Below are 18,194 nucleotides of genomic sequence, written 5' to 3' on the forward strand. Positions count from 1 at the left end.
ATTCAGTTCGATTCAGTAGCATAATGTATGCAAATTGGTATGCAAAATATATTTTTTTTATCACATTTGATATTAGTAGGTACCTCCTGACAGGATTCTTTCTTAAAATAAAATTCATGGCTTTGTCAATGATAACTCAAAGTTCGTTCTTTCCCGATTTTTATTGATTAGTCATCAATGTCATCTTCTTCATTAGAAATTTGCAGTTGCACCAGTAGTTTTTAATTAAAGAATTTTAAGTTGATCATATTGGTTATGAATTTCTTTATAACAATTGATATTCGTAGGTACCTACTGACAGGATTTCTTTTTAAAAAAAATTCAGGGCCTTATGAATGATAATTTAAAGTTTGTTCTTTCAAAATTGATTGATTGATTAATTAATCATCAGTATCATCTTCTTCATTAGAAATTTACGCATTGAGTTGCAATAGTAGTTTTTGATTAAAGAATTCTAAATTGATCATATTGGTTATAAACTTTTTTTTTAACAACTGATATTCACAGCCATTGACAAGATTCCTTTTTAAAAAAACTTCAGGGCTTTGCCAATGATAATTAAAAGTTTTTTCTTTTGAGATTTTTATTAATTAGTCATCAAAGTCATCTTCTTTATTAGAAATTTGCAGGTTGTGTTGCAATAGTAGTTTTTAATTGAAGAATTTTAAGTTGATCATATTGGTTATGAATTTTTTTTATAACAATTGATATTCTTAGGTACCTCCTGGCAGGATTCCTTTAAAAAAAATTCAGGGCTCTATCAATGATAATTTAAAGTTTTTTTTAATTGTTTATTTGTTGACTTTGTAAGCGCGTACATTAATCATATATACTCTATAAGTTATCTTTACAATTTAATTTTGATTGCTATAGCACACCATATACTTTACTTTGTCAATAATGTTATAAAATTGGTTGGAAGGGAGGTTTTTTGCCTTCCTATCTCTCTCCATAGTTCTTGCTCACCCTTTTCCCATTTTTGCACTCCACAATGGAGAGCTCGGCATCCGCCTTAGTCGCTCCACTTAAGCAATAGCAATTCATTGTTTGTTCTTTCGAGATTTTCAGTGATTAGTTATCAATTTCATTTTCTTTATTGAAATTTGCAGGTTGAGTTGCAATAGTAGTTTTTAATTGAAGAATTTTAAATTGATCGTATTGGTCATAAACTTTTTAATAACAATTGATATTCATACGTACCTACTGACAGGATTCCTAAAAAAAACAGGGTTCTGTCAATGATATTTTAAAGTTGCTTTTTTTTCAATCGTTTATTTGTTGACTTTATATACACGTACATTAATCATTGGTCATATATATTCTATAAGTTTTCTTTAAAATTTTATTTTATTTGATTGTATATAGTTATATAGCGCACAATATATCCTTTTTTTGTCAATAATGTTATAAAATTGGTTGTGAGGATGATTTTTTGCCTTACTATCTCTCTCCATAGTTCTTGTCCACCCTTTTTCCATTTTTTGCACAGAATAACGGCGTGCTCGGCATCCGCCCTAATCGCTTCACCTAAGCAATAGCAATTTATTGTTTGTTCTTTCGAGATTTTTCATTGATTAGCCATCAATGTCATCTTCTTTATTAGAAATTTGCAGATTGAGTTGCAATAGTAAATTTTAATTGAAGAATTTTAAATTGATCGAATTTTTTATTGATCGTTAGAGATTTCTTTTGCCAGAATGCCTTTTATAAAAAAAAACTATAGCGTTGTTAATGAATTTTTTTTTCTTTTAGTATTAGAGAATTTTAAGTACACTCATCCCCCGTTTTACATGGAAGATACGTTCTATTGAAAACCGTTTTACTCGAAAAATTCGCTTTTATATGAAAAAACCGTGTTAAACGAGCCCTTTTTGTCATTGTCTTTTGCGGTTTGCGAAATTTATATGTATTTTGAGCGGCGGCATCCGAGTGGAAAGGGTTAATACGATGGATAACGAACACATAGAACGAAAAGTAAATATTAATATCAAACACTTTAAAAAATTATAATAATATTAATTTATTTCAATAATAAAACAAATATATAAAGTACAAATTACAAATATTTTTGTTTGAAAATAAAAATAAAATTAGCAATTTACTTTTCTATCAATTGTGCAAACATTGATGATATTAGTTTTTTTATCATAAAACGAGGAGTTCTCATATTTTCATACTACTAAAAATTAGTAACCGTAATGTTATTGTAGAAAATGTTATTGTAGATATAAATAAATTATAGTTCAGTGTTTATAATTTTGTGCAAATGCAAATTTGATAAATTTCGTTAACAAAATATTTTCAAAAGTCGCGTTAGATCGAAAACGTGTAAAACCATGATTGATGTATCTTGGTTAGACATGCATTTTTGTCGGGCCTTTTTTTAATTTTACTTTTAAAGAACACTATACTTTTGTCAATAAAGATTTATGGGGCAATTCTGCCGAACAGAGCTCATAAAATAGCTTTGTCATGGCAACGTTTTATTATGCTTGTTCTTGATAGTGAAAATCATAAGAATGTCTTTTTATTTGCTGTGTGATCAGGCGTATTTCACATATAAACAAGCAAGGAAGAATCTTACGATAACAAAATCTTCGATGATGCGGTTATCATAACATTCTCCCTTGCTTTGTTTATATGTACAAAATGCCTGATCGCACCACAAATAGATTGACATTTACATAATTTTTACTACCAAGAACAAGCATAAGTGAGAGTTGCCATGACAACGCTATTTTATGAGCTCTGTTATGTCAGAATTTCCCCATTAAACTTGGTCCTTCCAAGATCGGTCATCTCTGACATCTTTTCATCTTCATTAATACATTGCTGCAGCCTTAGTTACTTAGGTTGGTTAGAGAATTTATTATGCAAGGTTCCTTCAAATTAAAAAAAAAATATTTAAAAAAAAAATCGAATCTAACGTAACGAAACTTCGAAAATGTAACGAACTCTTATACTGATAATTTGTATCAATTTAGCAAAAGCGCAAATCTAGAAAAGAACGCAAAAAAATCGACGCAAAGGGATGTAGGTGTATTTGAAATTATATCGGTGTGAATAATTTATATTTAGATTTTTGTACATATTTATTGTGACTATAATAAGACTTATTTCTGAAATAGAAATGAGTTTTAACATGTATTATAAAGAAAAATAATTTTATCTAAATTAGTTTAGATTTTTTAATAATTTTATCTAGGTTAGTCTATAATAATTTAATCATTCCAATTTTTTATCTTTTTCACAATTTTTATATTTATATTTGTTACTATTTATATTTAACACTATTTGATTAAATGAAGAGTTGTTACAAAAAAGCATTTTAAAGATTGTGATCGAAACGATGAGTTATTTTATAATATATAAACTACCCATTAATGATTTATACTACTTGACATGAATTAATACGACTTGCCTAAATCATAATAATATAGTTGAGCCTTGATTAACTAGACTAATTGTTGTCGATAGGCATTCGGATAATCGAAAATCCGGATAATAGAAGGTATGAAGAATAATGTTATGTATTTATTAAAAATAACAAATACATACATAGACATCAACGAAAATAATGTTTATTAAGAATTAGAAACTTTCTTATGCATGTACATTATAGCGGGTCAATTTGTATGGGTCAAAAAAGTCTTTTAGGCACATATGATTTTCTGATTTTAAGGATTAAAATAAGATATTTTGCTGAAGAAACCATACCACTAAAATGAATTCTAATGCCCCGTGCATTAGCCCAGAGATAAGGGTTAAAATTTGAATAATTCCATTTTGACCCATTTTAAAGTGTCTCAATTGCGTCCAAATGTGTGAACGACCCCCAACTAACTTTGGAAGACCGTTCCACCCATGCCTATGGGTGTAACGGTCCTCCTGGAACCGCCCCTTAGACGTCTTCCATAAAAAAAATTTGCGAAAAGTCATTGTTTTTTGGTACTTCACTCAGAAAAAATGATTTTTTTAAACAATTTTTTTTAAATATCAATTCATACACACACAAAACACTTTTTCACAAAAAAAAATTAAAAATTTTTGTTTCAATTTTTCTAAATAAAACTATGCAAAAAAAAAATCTAATGCATTTTGTATCAGCGTTTCTATAGAGGCTGTTACGGTGACGATTTTAGAGAGCCGTGCAAAATTCTTCAGACTTGATACCAAAAACGACTTCAAACAATAATTTTTAAGTTTTACATATGTTATGATTAAATAAATTTTATAATAATAATAAATCGCTGGTTTTTGTCATAATTTAGTACCCAGAATGATGCTACTTTTGTATGAGGGAGCTCTAAAGGGCAGCCCCAGGGGGTAAACTATAGGTATGGGTCGATCAGCCTTTCAAAGTTACTGGGGGTCAGTCATACATTTGGACACTATTGGGGCGCTCTAAAGGAGCCAAGACAGGATTTTTCAAAATTTGACTCACAATCTTTGGGTAAATGCACGGGACATCAGAATTAATTTTAGAGATAGGGTATCTTATTTTGATCCCTAGTACTTTTTGACCCATACAAATCGACCCGCCCTAATGTACATACATAAGGAAGTTTCAATTTCTTAATAAACATTATTTTTGTTGAAATCTATGTATGTATTTGTTATTTTTAATAAATACACATTATTCTTCATTCATTCGATTATCCGAATGCCTATCGAAAACAAATAGTCCGGTTAATCGAGATTTTACTATAACAAGAATAATGAAGCAATAAGAGAAAATTTAAATCATGTATAATTTTTTATTTTACTAACAATACATTAAAATACTATGACTAATACCTATTATGTAAAAATATTTTTTAAATAAATATTTTCCAACAAACTAAACCGTTTTTTCCTTTTTTTTCTTCAAGGACGCTTATTGTATCACAAAACCCCAACCAGGCAACTGTCGAATGTTCATGGACTACCTACTACCAATGTTCAGCGATTTAGAAAATGGCAGCACATACACCTACTCAGATCTTCTTCGACTCGAGAAGAATGGCTACAATCTTTATTTCATTATACGAGAGATTAAAAGATTCCTAAAACAAACTTATAAGGAGATTTATAATCTGGATTTGACCAATAATAATTTAAATTGCTGTGGCCATTTTATGATCAATCGATATAGGTATGCTGAGACAGAGAAGGAAAAGGAGTGGATCGAGAATTTGGATAAGAATGCTCTTCCTTATAATAATGATCCTGTGAATGCTGAAGTGCCTTCTGCGTCCTCGGGGGAGACAGACACGGAAGGGCTTGAACATTTGAGAGTTTATAGTAAGTTTGAATATTTTGCATGTAAATGTTAATTGTTTAATTGTGATATAAGATTTTTAATTAGAATTTACAAATATACATCATGTTTAAATAGAAAGGAGAAGTTTGTTTTTGTCAGCGAATCCGACTTGCTAATTTCACTGAAATTGGAATGTAAGTTTACCCTTTTGTGGATGTCTTTTCCAAAATGGGTGCATCCATTTGGTGAAACATCCAACATTGTGAAATTCAATAAGGACTCGCGTTGATTTGGTAGTTTGAGCCGCTTCTTTAGAAATGTGTAACTTTTGCGCCAAAAATACTGAACCGATTTCAAACAATTGAAAGCTTTGTGCACAAACTAAAATATTAGAGACCTTCGAAAAGTCTTTCGAATATAAAAATTTATTAACTTTTATCATCACGAGGCCGCGCGCTTGTGACATAAAAAGTCTTTGTAACAAATGGGCTTGTTAACTCCCGCAGGGTTAATAAGTGTTTTGAAGGTTTCTGAACATTTTGGCATACCTTTTTTTTTGTATAGCGTCTTTTGTTTGGCTAAGTCGCACTCGACACCGCCTGGGTATAATACCGACTAAGACCTCCGCTTATCTCTGGCCTCTAATTCCTACGGAAACCGCGTTAGGCATTCCTTTGTGGGGGGAGAATCTAGAATGTTATCATTCTTGTCTCATTTGCCGTTTCTCCTTCCATAGATCGCAGGTCAATTAGCACTTCTCTTGAAAATCTGTCTATTGCGTCCCAGACAGACTCAGTTTTCAGCATCACTTCTACAACAGTATCTGGAGTAATTCTTCGGCTCAATATCTCTTCTACATCGCGAGCGCACAAAGAACACGTGCTCAGCATCTTCGATTTCGCCCAAACAATATGGACAATTCGGCTATCATGCCATCATGCTTGAAGCGGTGTAGGTAGGCTCGAAAACAGCCATGTCCAGGTAGCATTTGCGTAGTGTAATAATTCACTTCTCCGTGCTTGCGATTTATCCAGACTTTCATGTTTGGAATGAGACGATGCCCTTCACTGCGGCATCCCACAGTTGCTGCCATCGGTCAATGCTGCCGTTCTTCTAATCTCAACTTTTTAGGACTCAGTTGTTGATGTCTTCTGTGGTAAATTGCCCGTTTTTCTTCTGCTAAGAGAGGCAGAGTTCCTGAAATGACGCACACTGCTTTCTCCGATATTGTGCGGAATGCGCAAGCAATTTTTAAAGCACTCAGATGATATATAGGTCCTGCCATTCTCCTCGATTTTTGAGTTTTGAGAGCATCAGCCCATATGGAGATACCATATGTCAGCACCCAAGTAACCACTGATGATAGTAATATCCTTCTGATTTGTTTAGGGCTTCCAACATTAGACATCAGTAAGATAATCTTCTAGTAGGGTAAGTTATTGTAATCGTTAAAAAATCGAAAATGAATATTTTTGCATATCTCAACGTTTTATAGGTTTCTGAACATTTTGGCATACCTTAGAAAAAAAAAACAACGAGAGTGTGTGTGCGCGCGTATGAATGGACACAATCCTTCGTCTACGTTTTCGGGAGCACGGATCAACTGATTTGAGCAATTGATTCTTATTGATGAGGAAACATGCTGGTTAGTTCTTGACAAAAGTTGGTCCAGTCGTTTCGGAGATACGGAGCAAAGAATGCAGTGAATAGAAAACGAGTTTTTGAGAGAACGGAGTATCCGATTTGAATGATCCAAAAAATATTCAATTTGTATTGGTAGGGAGAAGCGGTGATTAGTTTTTGGCAAAGGCAGGTCCAGCCATTTCGAAGATATAGAGGTAAATGTACAAAAAAATATAGTTTTTGGTACATAGTTTAGTAGTTTTAGTTATAGAGAACTAAGCATCCGATTTGAATGATTCAAAAAACATTTTGCTCGTGTTGACGAAACAATTATTATTTTTGGGAAAAGCATTTTTTTCAAATTATCAAAATAATTTTTATTTTTTAATATCGAAATAATTCGGATTTTGATTTTAATTTTAGCCGAAACTCCAAAGTTTACTTATATTATAATTATTACATTTTGAAAATTCAATCTTCGTAATTAAGTTTATTTACTTCCCGTACGATAATTTATAGTAATCGCAAAAAAATCGGAAATGATAATGTTTATATATCTTTACGTTCCAAGGTTTCTGAACATTTTGGCATACCTTAGAAAAAATGGATGTGTGTGTGCGGATACAAATTTTCGTCGATTTCGGGAACACGAATCAACCGATTTGAATAATTCAAAAAACATTCGATTAGTATTGATAAAGAGACGTGATTAGTTTTTGGCCAAGGCAAGTCTAGGTTATGGACTCTCAATGAAAAAAGTTATAAAAAAAACGCCATTTGGCAGTCAAAGATATTCATTAGACATATTCACATCAAATTATCTGATATTTTATAGAAATTTTAATAATGTAATAATAATTAAATTAACATTTTGTGTTATTTTTTTGGGTTCCGTACCAGGTTTTTAACTTTGAAGTTCATTTATATGGTTCAAACAAATGTTCTCGACATTTTGGACAGTATGGAATAACCGATTTGTATGAAGCGCAAAGGGTAATGCAGTTTTTGAGAGAACGAACGGATTATCCGATTAGATTAATTCAGAAAACCTTTTGCTTGTGTAGACTATGTGCAAAAAATGCTTTTACAAAAATTTCATCTTCGAAATTTTTCATTTTCAAAAAAATCTAAATTTTGAAAAATTTCAAAAAATATCAAAATTTTAAAAAAATCGAGATCTTTGAAAAATTTGAGAATATTTCAAAATTTTCAAAAAAAAATTGTTTTCACATAATATAAAAAAAACGATTTTTTCCAAAAAATCCAAAAAGTTTCAAAATCTTGAAAAACTATCAAAATAATCAATTATTTTTTTCAAAAAATTTCAAATTTCTTGTAAACATACACATAAGATGTTTGAAGAATACGCTCATCGCCCAATTTAATTTACAATATGTATTTATAATAAATAATATGTTTGAAATTATGTGAAACAATTATTATTTATTTCAATTCCTCGAATGTTTAATCACGGTACGAGAAGTTCCAGCAATTTGCCTTCAGGCACAATGCCATGCACCACTAGACTTCTTAGAAATATGAAATAAGGTCTTTAATTCTAACTCCGCTTGATTAAGTTTTCTCTATTTACTTTTCATGTAAAGTTATATAAGCGTCATCGTTCAAATTAAAAGCTCTTATAGTTTGTCCATAAAATACGAATAATGAATCTTACAGTATTTATAATTTGAAATAATACAGTATAAATAATTTGAAAACATTTCATATTCTTTGAATATTTCATTAAGGCACGGAAAGTTTCAGCAATTTGCCTTAAGACACGATGCCATACACTACTAGTTCAATTTTGGCTTCATACGAATTCAGAATGACTTGAAACTTTGAAGAAACATAAAATTAGCAAGTCGGATTTTCAAGCAAAACTCCTGAAAATATAAATTTTATAAATAGGAAAATTACTATTATATATAGTACATCTAATATTTTTATCTCCTTAGGCATTGGTGGACACGACATGTACTGCACTGTCGTCAACTACAGAATTTATGTGCTGACAGAAGAATTCATTAAAAAATTAATGCCAAATTATACATCAGAGGAAATCGCAACAAAAATGAACATCGCCGGTTTGAAATGCAGAAGTGTCAAAATCACTTTAGAATCACATCCTGAAATATTTTTGGAGTTCCAGAGGTAAGTTGTAAAACTTTTGTAAGAGACCGATGATTTATCGTGAGCATTCTTTAACTTCCCGAACAAGAAGTTTTTGTTTTCAAAAATTTAAAAGCCATTCAATGTATCTCGATGAGGACTGTCGTTTGTTAGTTTTGCGCGACGATCGGCCGAGCTGTTTCTTTGTAAATAGCAGAAAAATGAAAAGTTTTTTGTCGCCCTTTTAGCTCTCAATTCTGAATCGATTTTGAAAATTCAAAACCGTTCGAAAGATATTGGTTGGGAATCGACCTGATTAGTTTTTCGAAAAGATTCGCTAGCAGAAGTTCTTGTAATTAACCGTTGAATTTTCTTTCCGGCGATTTTTATGGTTTCTTTTTTGATGATAGATACCATGGCCTTATAGATCATACTAAAATAATATGGCCCTACGACAAGTCGTTTAATTTTAAAAATTTGTTAAAGTTTGAGAAATTTAGTAGCGTTTTTCGTGGCGGTTGTCAAAATTACACCTTTCATAGACGTTTTTTCAAAACGCCTGAACCGATTTCAAAAATTTAAAAACTATTCGAGGTTCCTCGATGATCACTATCGTTTCTCAGTTTTGCGCGACGATTGGCCGAACCGTTTTTTAGTAATTAAGAGAGAAGTGGAAAGTTTTCATCCACGTTTCAGTCAAAAATTCTGACTGGATTTTAAAAATTCAACGTTTCAATTCGAATGATATTATTTGGGAATCGTGCTAATCGATTTTAGACAAAGATCGGCTGAGCCGTTTCTTCGTAATTAGCTGGTGAAAATTTTGGTCTTGAAAAACATACTACAATTTCACGGCCCTACGGCAAGTAGTTCATTTTTCCAAATTCATCAAGTTTGAAAAAAATGGTAGTCATTTGTGTCACAAGTCGCTTTTGTGATGTGATGAGTCAAAATTTGAATATCACAAATTTAACCCTTTCCACTCGGATACCGCCACTCCGGCGTCCGGCGGCGATATGTGTTTGATTCTGCAATTCGCGAGTGGAAAGGGTTAAAAGTCATTTTTTGGGCGGAAAAATAAGTCTACAAAACTTCTTTAGTTTTTAAAAAAATGTTACTATTAATTTAATTAAAAGCATTAAATATCAGTGACTACGTGCATATATGTTATACGTAATCGTGCAGTTGAAAATTTCATCTAAATATATGAGTCTCAATTTCGGCTGATTAAGTCATAATTACAATTATTACACCTATCGGGAAGTTCGTGGAACTTGCCTTAAGGCTAAATGCCACTTTCAACTAGTTAAAGTAAGATTTTAGTGCGGCTTTCGAAAAAGTTGCATGTAGCAATGCGTCATAGACTACTTATAGGAAAGTGTTGTAAATTGTTTGAAACTAGTGGGGCGTATGGCGTCGTGCCTTAAGGTAAATTGCTGGAACTTCCAGTACCAAAAATATTTGTTTTAAAAAAAGATTAACATTTTTGAAAAAAAAAAAATCCTCTGAAAACGTTAGATTTTTGAGAAACTATAATTTTTGACAAATTTGACTTTTTTTTTGCAAAAATATAAATTTTTGAAGAAAAATTATTTTGAACATATTTTGGAAATTTAGAACATTTTTTCAAAGCAATCGTACTGCTTTAACTGCATAGAGATGAAATATCGAGCGCGTAAGCGCTGCGTCGCCGTCTAACGGATAAACATTGGTACGGAACAATAGAATGCATAAACAAAATTTATACTTATTGTTAAAATCTCTATAAAATATCTGATAATTTTGATGTGCATATGTCTAATGATCATTTGACCGCCAAATGGCATTTTTTTTACTTTTTTTACTAGATCTCTGAAACCGCTAGAAATGCCTTCATGAAATTTGATCAGTTTTTCATTTTCATTTTTTTAACTTATTTTTATTGATAGTCAATAACCGCTGCACCTGCCTTTCCAAAAATTCAAACAGTTCTTCATCTTGTCAATACAAGTAAATGTTTTTTGAATTATTCAAATCCGACGCTCCGTTCTCTTAAAAACTGAGTACCGCTTTTGGCATTTTTTAGCCCCATATCTTCGGAACGGCTAGACTTTGCCTTCGCCAAAAACTAATCAGCACGTCTCCTTATCAATACGAATCGAATGTTTTTTTTAATTGTTTCAAATCGATTCATCTGTTCCCGAAATCGTCGACGAAAATTTGTAACCGAACACACACACATACACACACGTTTTTTCTAAGGTATGCCAAAATGTTCAGAAGGTTTGAAACGTAGATATATACAAATTTTCATTTTCGATTTTTTTTCGATTACTATAACTTGCCCTACGGGAAGTTAAAAAATTGTGAACCTAATTGAAACTCTCATTGTTGGGGTTTTGTGCAAGAAATATTGAAATAAGACAACTCAAGCATTTCATATGTTTCTTTATTTATCACAATCCAGTTCATTATAACTATTCACTTTGCTGAAAAATAATATAAGATACTAATTAAATTTGTATCTAGTAAAGAAAATTCTAAAAAAATTTAGAGGATGATCAGAAGTGATAAACATAAAAATCTGATCGAAATTTCGTGAACGTCGACTAAAATAGCATAATTGACCGGTTATCGATCAGGTTAAAAATTATTAATGAAATTGGAAGTGTTGGGTAGGAAGGTGAAAATTGAGGATTGCGTGCATGTATTTTCAAACTCGCATTTGAAGAAAAAGAAAATTGAAGTATCAGAGTTGTACATCCTTTGATGAAATTAATTTTTTTTTGTCAAATTGAGCTTTTCATAGGCTCAAAAAAACTCAATCACAATCTGTCTGTCAAAACTTCGGTGACGAAAATTGAGATGAACTAGTTGGTATTGGTATTTTGTCTTGCGGCAAGTTAAATGAACTTCCCGATATGTGTAAATAATCGACTTAAATCATAAAAAAAATAATTTATGAGTGATTAACAGTATTCCGAGTGGATTTATAACACATAACTGAAAACGAACAAACTAGTTAACGAAATATTTTCTAAGAGAAAATCGGTTCGGTAGTTTGAGGTTTCAAATTACAAAGAAACGGCTGGGCAGATTGTCTCACAAAACTGACAAAGCGATAGTCCTTATTGAGACCACATCAAATGGCTTTTAAATTTCTAAAATCGGTTTAGGCGTTTTTGAGAGGCAAACATCGATGAAAGGTCTAATTTTGACAAATGCCAAAAAAACGAAACCAATTTTTGCAAACTTTGACGAATTTTTAAAGTAAACGAGTTGTCGTAGGGCCGTAATATTTTAGTATGATCTAGAAGACTATGGTATCTATCACTAAAGAAATAATAAAAAAATCGTCGAAAAAAATTATTTTAACATTTTATTAAAAATTGAATTTAAGAAAACGGCCCGGCCGATCTCTACCAAAAACTAATCAGCACGATTCCCAACCAATATTTTTGAATGGTTTTTGAATTTTCATATCGATTCAGAATTGCGGGCTAAAACGTGGACGAACATTTTTTTCACTTTTCTGCGATTTACAAAGAAACGGCTCGGCCGATCGTCGCGCAAAACTGATAAACGCTAGTTCTCATCGAGATACATCGAATGACTTTTAAATTTTTTAAATTCGTTTCTGAGAAACGTCGATTTACGGCAAAAATCTTTTCACATACCGCCACACATACACACACACATCTTTTTTCCAAATTTGGTCTCGTCCGATTCAGAACGACTTGAAACGTCGAGAAAACATTAAATTAGCGAATCGGATTTTTTATGAAAAACTTCTCCTTCGGGAAGTTAATAAAACATATGACATGACATTTAATTAATCGGGAGAGTTCCGCAGTTGTCGTCGGCATGTTCGCTTCGCTCAGCAAGTGACGTCACATACCCTTCTATGTTTGAGAACTTATTTTGTGCTCTATTAGCAGTCCATGTAGTATAAGGTCTATAACATATATACATCTATTTTTATATATAAAGGAGGTTTTATATTTCAGAGCTAACATCCCGATAGAAGTTAAGGATGATTCAGTATTACAGTTAACTCCTCCGCTTCGATCATTGGATATGATTCTTTATGCATTCAAAATAAGTAATCCAAAAGTGTCTGAAGACGTTGAGAGTATTTTTAAAGATGTTGCCTGTTCTGAGTGAGCTTAAATTTTAAATTATGAACATAAGAAGTATTAATTATGGTTGCAGAATAATCGTTTTAGTTTTAAGATGACTATTAACTTGTGACTTGTTATTTTGTGTTTGTGTTGTTGAAAGTTTTATATTTTATATAATTGTAATTGAAATTTGTTATTTAGACAGTTTACTTTCTCTGAACCATTCCTCTTTTTTCTGTCTTATTTGATAAGTTAAGATATTATTTAAATTTGAATAATCACTTGAGGGGAAGTAATTAATCAAAGAAAAGATTATATTTAAATCCTTATTGTCTCAAGCTATTATTTCAAATTGCAATGAAAAAGTTGATACAGATTATTAATTTTCATTTGTCTGTGAATATTTTCACTTCTTTCTGTGTAAACAAATAATTTTCTGATATGTTTTAGTCTTAATATAATCCATGACAATTTGATGAAAACAAAAGCATGCTATAAAAACATACAGAGATATAAAAGTATATTACCAAAATAATAAAATAAATTTAAGGATGTTTTAAAAATGAATAAAGACAAATATTCGATTATAAGCTTAAGGATAGATTATGAATTATCTGTGATTACAACTTGTTTCGACAATTGTGAATAATTTGTTAACGTCTAATATACATATTTACCATTTTTTACGGATAGTTGTTTTTCTAAGTTGGGTTTAAAAATTTGTTATGTATGAAAATTAATCATTGTTACTTTTAGAAATATTGTTTAATTATGAAATGAATTCATGTAATTATGTTATTACTTTTTATTTGTGATCTTCAGATTATAATAAGTGAGGCATTACTAAAATAAGTTTACTCTTTTTTTAATTTATTTTTAACTTCCCGTGGGGCAAGTTATAGTAAATGCAAAAAAATCGAAAATGAAAATTGTTATATATCTTTACGTTTCAAAACCTTCTGAACATGTTGACATACCTTAGAAAAAATGGATGTATGTGCGTGTGTGTGTGTGCGTGTATGTGTGTGTTCGGATACAAATTTTCGATTTCGAGAACACGGAAGAAGCAATTTGACTAATTCAAAAATTACTATATTCGTATTGATAAGGATTTTTTTGGCGAAGGCAGGTCTAGCCGTTCCGAAGATATGGGGCAAAAAGTGCCAAAAACGGTAACTCAGTTTTTAGAGAACGAAGCGTCCGATTTGAATAATTTAAAAAACATGTTACTTATATTAACAAATGAAGAACTGATCACATTTTCATGAAGGCAGGTCTAGTAAAAAAAATGCCATTTGGCGGTCAAAAATAATCATTAGACATATGCACATCAAATTATCAAATATTTTATAGAGATTTTAACAATAAGTATAAATTTTGTTTACATTCCTATTGGTTCCGTACCAAGAAGCAATTTGACTAATTCAAAAATTACTATATTCGTATTGATAAGGATTAATTTTTGGCGAAGGCAGGTCTTAGCCGTTCCGAAGATATGGGGCAAAAAGTGCCAAAAAACGGTAACTCAGTTTTTATGAGAACGAAGCGTCCGATTTGAATAATTTAAAAAACATGTTACTTATATTAACAAAATGAAGAACTGATCACATTTTCATGAAGGCAGGTCTAGTAAAAAAAATGCCATTTGGCGGTCAAAAATAATCATTAGACATATGCACATCAAATTATCAAATATTTTATAGAGATTTTAACAATAAGTATAATTTTTGTTACATTCCTATTGGTTCCGTACCAATGTTTATCCGTTAGGCGGCGATGCGGCGCTTACGCGCTTTGATATTTCGTCTCTATGCAGTTAAAGCAGTACGATTGCTTTGAAAAAAAGTTCAGAATTTCCAAAATATTTCAAAATAAATTTTTCTTCAAAAAGTTTATTTTTTCAAAAAGGAAATTTTTGTCAAAAATTTATAGTTTCTCAAAAATCTAATTTTTCAGAGTAATTTTTTTTTTGTAAAATGTTAATCTTTTAAAAAAAAAATTAGTACGGGAAGTTCCAGCAATTTGCTTTAAGGCACGATGCCATGCGCCCCACTAGTTAGTTATTGTAATCGGCCAAAAATCGCAATTGAACATTTTCAGAAGGTTCCAACATTTTGGCATGCCTCAGAAAAATTGGATGTGATGTGTATATATAATGTATGTATGGATACAATTTTTCGTCCACGTTTTTGAGAGCACGTATCAACTGATTTGAATGGTTAAAAAACATTTGATTCCTATTAAAGGGAGATGTGCTGATTAGTATTTGGCAAAGGCAGGTCCAGCTATTTCGGAAATACTAAGCGAAGAGTGCAGAAAATAGAAATAGTTTTTGAGAGAACGGAGCATCCGATCTGAATGATACAAAAAACATTCAATTCGTAGTGACGGGTAGAAGTGGTGATTAGTTTCTGGCAAAGGCAGGTCCAATCGTTTTGGAGATACCGAGCTAAAAGTGCAAAAAATCGCAGTTTTTGAGAGAACTAAGCATCCGAATTGAATGATTCAAAAAACTTTCTGCTTGTTTTGACAAAATAATTGCTTTTGGAGCTTTTGGAAAAAAAATCTTTTATTTCAATTTTTTTTTTTGCATATCAAAATTATTTCATATTTTAATTTTAATTCTGGCTAACGTTCTAAAGATCACTTATATACTCTAAATAAATAATTATAACTTTGTAATTCAGTTCATATAATTTTATAAAGATAACGTTACAGCAGCATTATAATAATGTATTTAAAAACATTTGATATTCCTCGAACATTTCGTTACGGCACGGGAAGCTCCAGCAATTTGCCTTAAGGCACGATGTCATACAGCACTAGTTCAGTTTGGAAATCAGTCCATGATTTTATAAGGTTTTCAATGATAGATGGTGAGTGGATAAGTTATAACTTTTTACAATTTTTATCACACGCAGTACAGTTTGGACAATTTAAGTTTTTTTTTGGCGATTTGGCGTTCCTAAGTTTTTATCGATTCAAAAATTTTGAATTTCAGTTTCAAAATCGTGGACCTCTTGGATTGTTTCCAAGTTTTTTTTTTCAAAAATTTACCTTTTTTTTCAACATTTGCCTCTGGCTCATATAGTTTTAATATTAATGAAAAATCAGATTCATTTTGTGCTTTGGCTAATGACAAAATTATTATCATTAATGTTGCATTTCGTTCAATTAGACAGGAACTAGTAGTTATTGGAAAAGAGTTAAAAATTAAAGATGATTTGTATGATCATCCATGCAAATCATCTTTATAGGAGAATGTATGGTGAGTTCAATATCGGATTTGGGATCATGGCCAATAAGAAGGTAAGAAAAAATATGTAGCATTTCCTCTTGGGACAGAAATGGAAAATATGCGGCATTTTCAATGTAATGATAGTAAGTTGTTGTTATTGATAGTAGATGTATTATTTGTTATATTTTATATTTATTTCATTATTGTTATGTTGTCTAGCCTGTGACCTTGGTAGCGTGCACCTAACTTCATGATGACACCAGGTAGGGGCCATTTTAATTCCTAAATAGAAAGATTATTTTTGATTTCTCCGCCGCCACTGAAAGAGGTTATCATCATTCATTATTCTGTTGAAATTAATTTATATTCATTATTTGAATTGACCAGATTTGCCAGGAACTAAGTGTTTCAATACTTGAAGTTTCGCTAAAGAATTGAATACATTTATTTCAGAATTCAATACATTTGTTTTATATTTTAATACATTTAACAGATTTCTTCCAGGAGTTAACAGATTTCTCTCAGAAGTTAACAGATTTCTTCCAGGATTTAGTTTAAGAATTTGCTGATTTATTTCAAGAGTTTGCTGATTCATTTCAATAGTTTGTTGATCTAGTTCAAGAGATTTCAGGATAAAGTTCTAATATTTATAAATTGTGTATAAATTGTGTTTCATAGTTCAAGAGATTTTAGGAGTTCAGGATAAAGTTCGAATATTTACAAATTGTGTTTCATAGTATATATTATATACTATATAATACTCATAATTTTAGAGATTACCATGATTACTTTTGATTTAGATGAGTCAGAAACCCTACATGGTTGTTGATTTCAAGGATGGAGTCAACGTTATTGCGAGCAATTGGTATAACAGTACTAAAGGTAGCTGTTTATTCCCAATCTACAAGGACATGGTGTTTTTCTATCGATCAGTGAAGGATATGAGGGAACATTTTACTCCGCCCGCTACATGGGTAGTGTTTAAAATTGAGCGAGTTTTTGCATCAACCGGTGAATAAAGTGGAATAATTGATAACAAATGTATCAAGAATATTTGTAATATATCGTGTCTGCGTATGTATTTTAGTTGGCAATGGATGAGGTAAAGGAGGTCGAGAAACACTCTGACACCACATCGGACATAGAGTTGCAGAAGATCCAGACACGTGAACGCAAAAGAATTCACCGCAGCAGTGAAGAGGAAGAAGTAGAGGAACTAGAGTATAGTAGTTTACCACCACCACCTGAGGTACTTTGTGTTGCCAATAATACACCATTGATTTATGGACGGCCCAGAAGTAAGTGAAAATATTAAATGAATTCAGTTTTTAATTGACGCTAATTTATCTAAAAATACATTTTAGGTATTCAAGCTTCAACCACCTTCAGCCACTGCCAAAAGATTGATGTTTAATACTCGTAAGTATTGTAATGTTAATAATAAATTTAAGAATTAACATACATAATACATAAGAATAAATTTTAAGAATCAACTACTTGTGGGATTTATAAGCAGCTGGGAGCAGTAGTGTCGGAGAACTATGGTTGGGTGTTCAAGTTCAGCAGATAATTTGTAAGTTGATACTAATGTAATGTAATGTAATATATGTTATGAAGATAATGAAAAAGTTTAACAAATACAGATTCCCAAGAACAGATGAAGAGGAAAGAGGACAGAACAAGGAGCACAGAAAAGATATGTAATTGCAGCAGATAATGGGTAAGTTGCTTGCTGCTAATGAAATGTAATATATATTATGAATATAATGAAAGAGTTTAACAAATGCAGATTCTCAAGAATCTCACGAATCCAGAGAGGACAGGAGGAAACGAAAAGATGCATGGCAAGAATGGATATGCAAATGCAGCATATAATTGG

At 31.3% G+C, this 18,194-nt stretch overlaps 1 protein-coding gene across 1 annotated transcript in view; it reads left to right on the forward strand.

Annotated features, from left to right (window-relative positions):
• Positions 1 to 13,120, forward strand: part of LOC113391103 (tudor domain-containing protein 5-like) — a gene marked incomplete at its 5' end in the record, with an annotated part of 34,331 nt that extends 21,211 nt beyond the window's left edge. Inside the window, 3 exon segments of the mRNA XM_026627070.1 lie at positions 4,872 to 5,283; positions 8,824 to 9,019; positions 12,964 to 13,120. Of these exon segments, the coding sequence (XP_026482855.1) occupies positions 4,872 to 5,283; positions 8,824 to 9,019; positions 12,964 to 13,120 (765 nt within the window).
• Positions 13,121 to 18,194: the final 5,074 nt, after the last annotated feature.

This window comes from Ctenocephalides felis, unplaced genomic scaffold, assembly GCF_003426905.1.
Source record: "Ctenocephalides felis isolate EL2017-DRISC unplaced genomic scaffold, ASM342690v1 CF-g0.4_SCAFFOLD_00845, whole genome shotgun sequence".
NCBI lineage: Eukaryota > Metazoa > Arthropoda > Insecta > Siphonaptera > Pulicidae > Ctenocephalides > Ctenocephalides felis.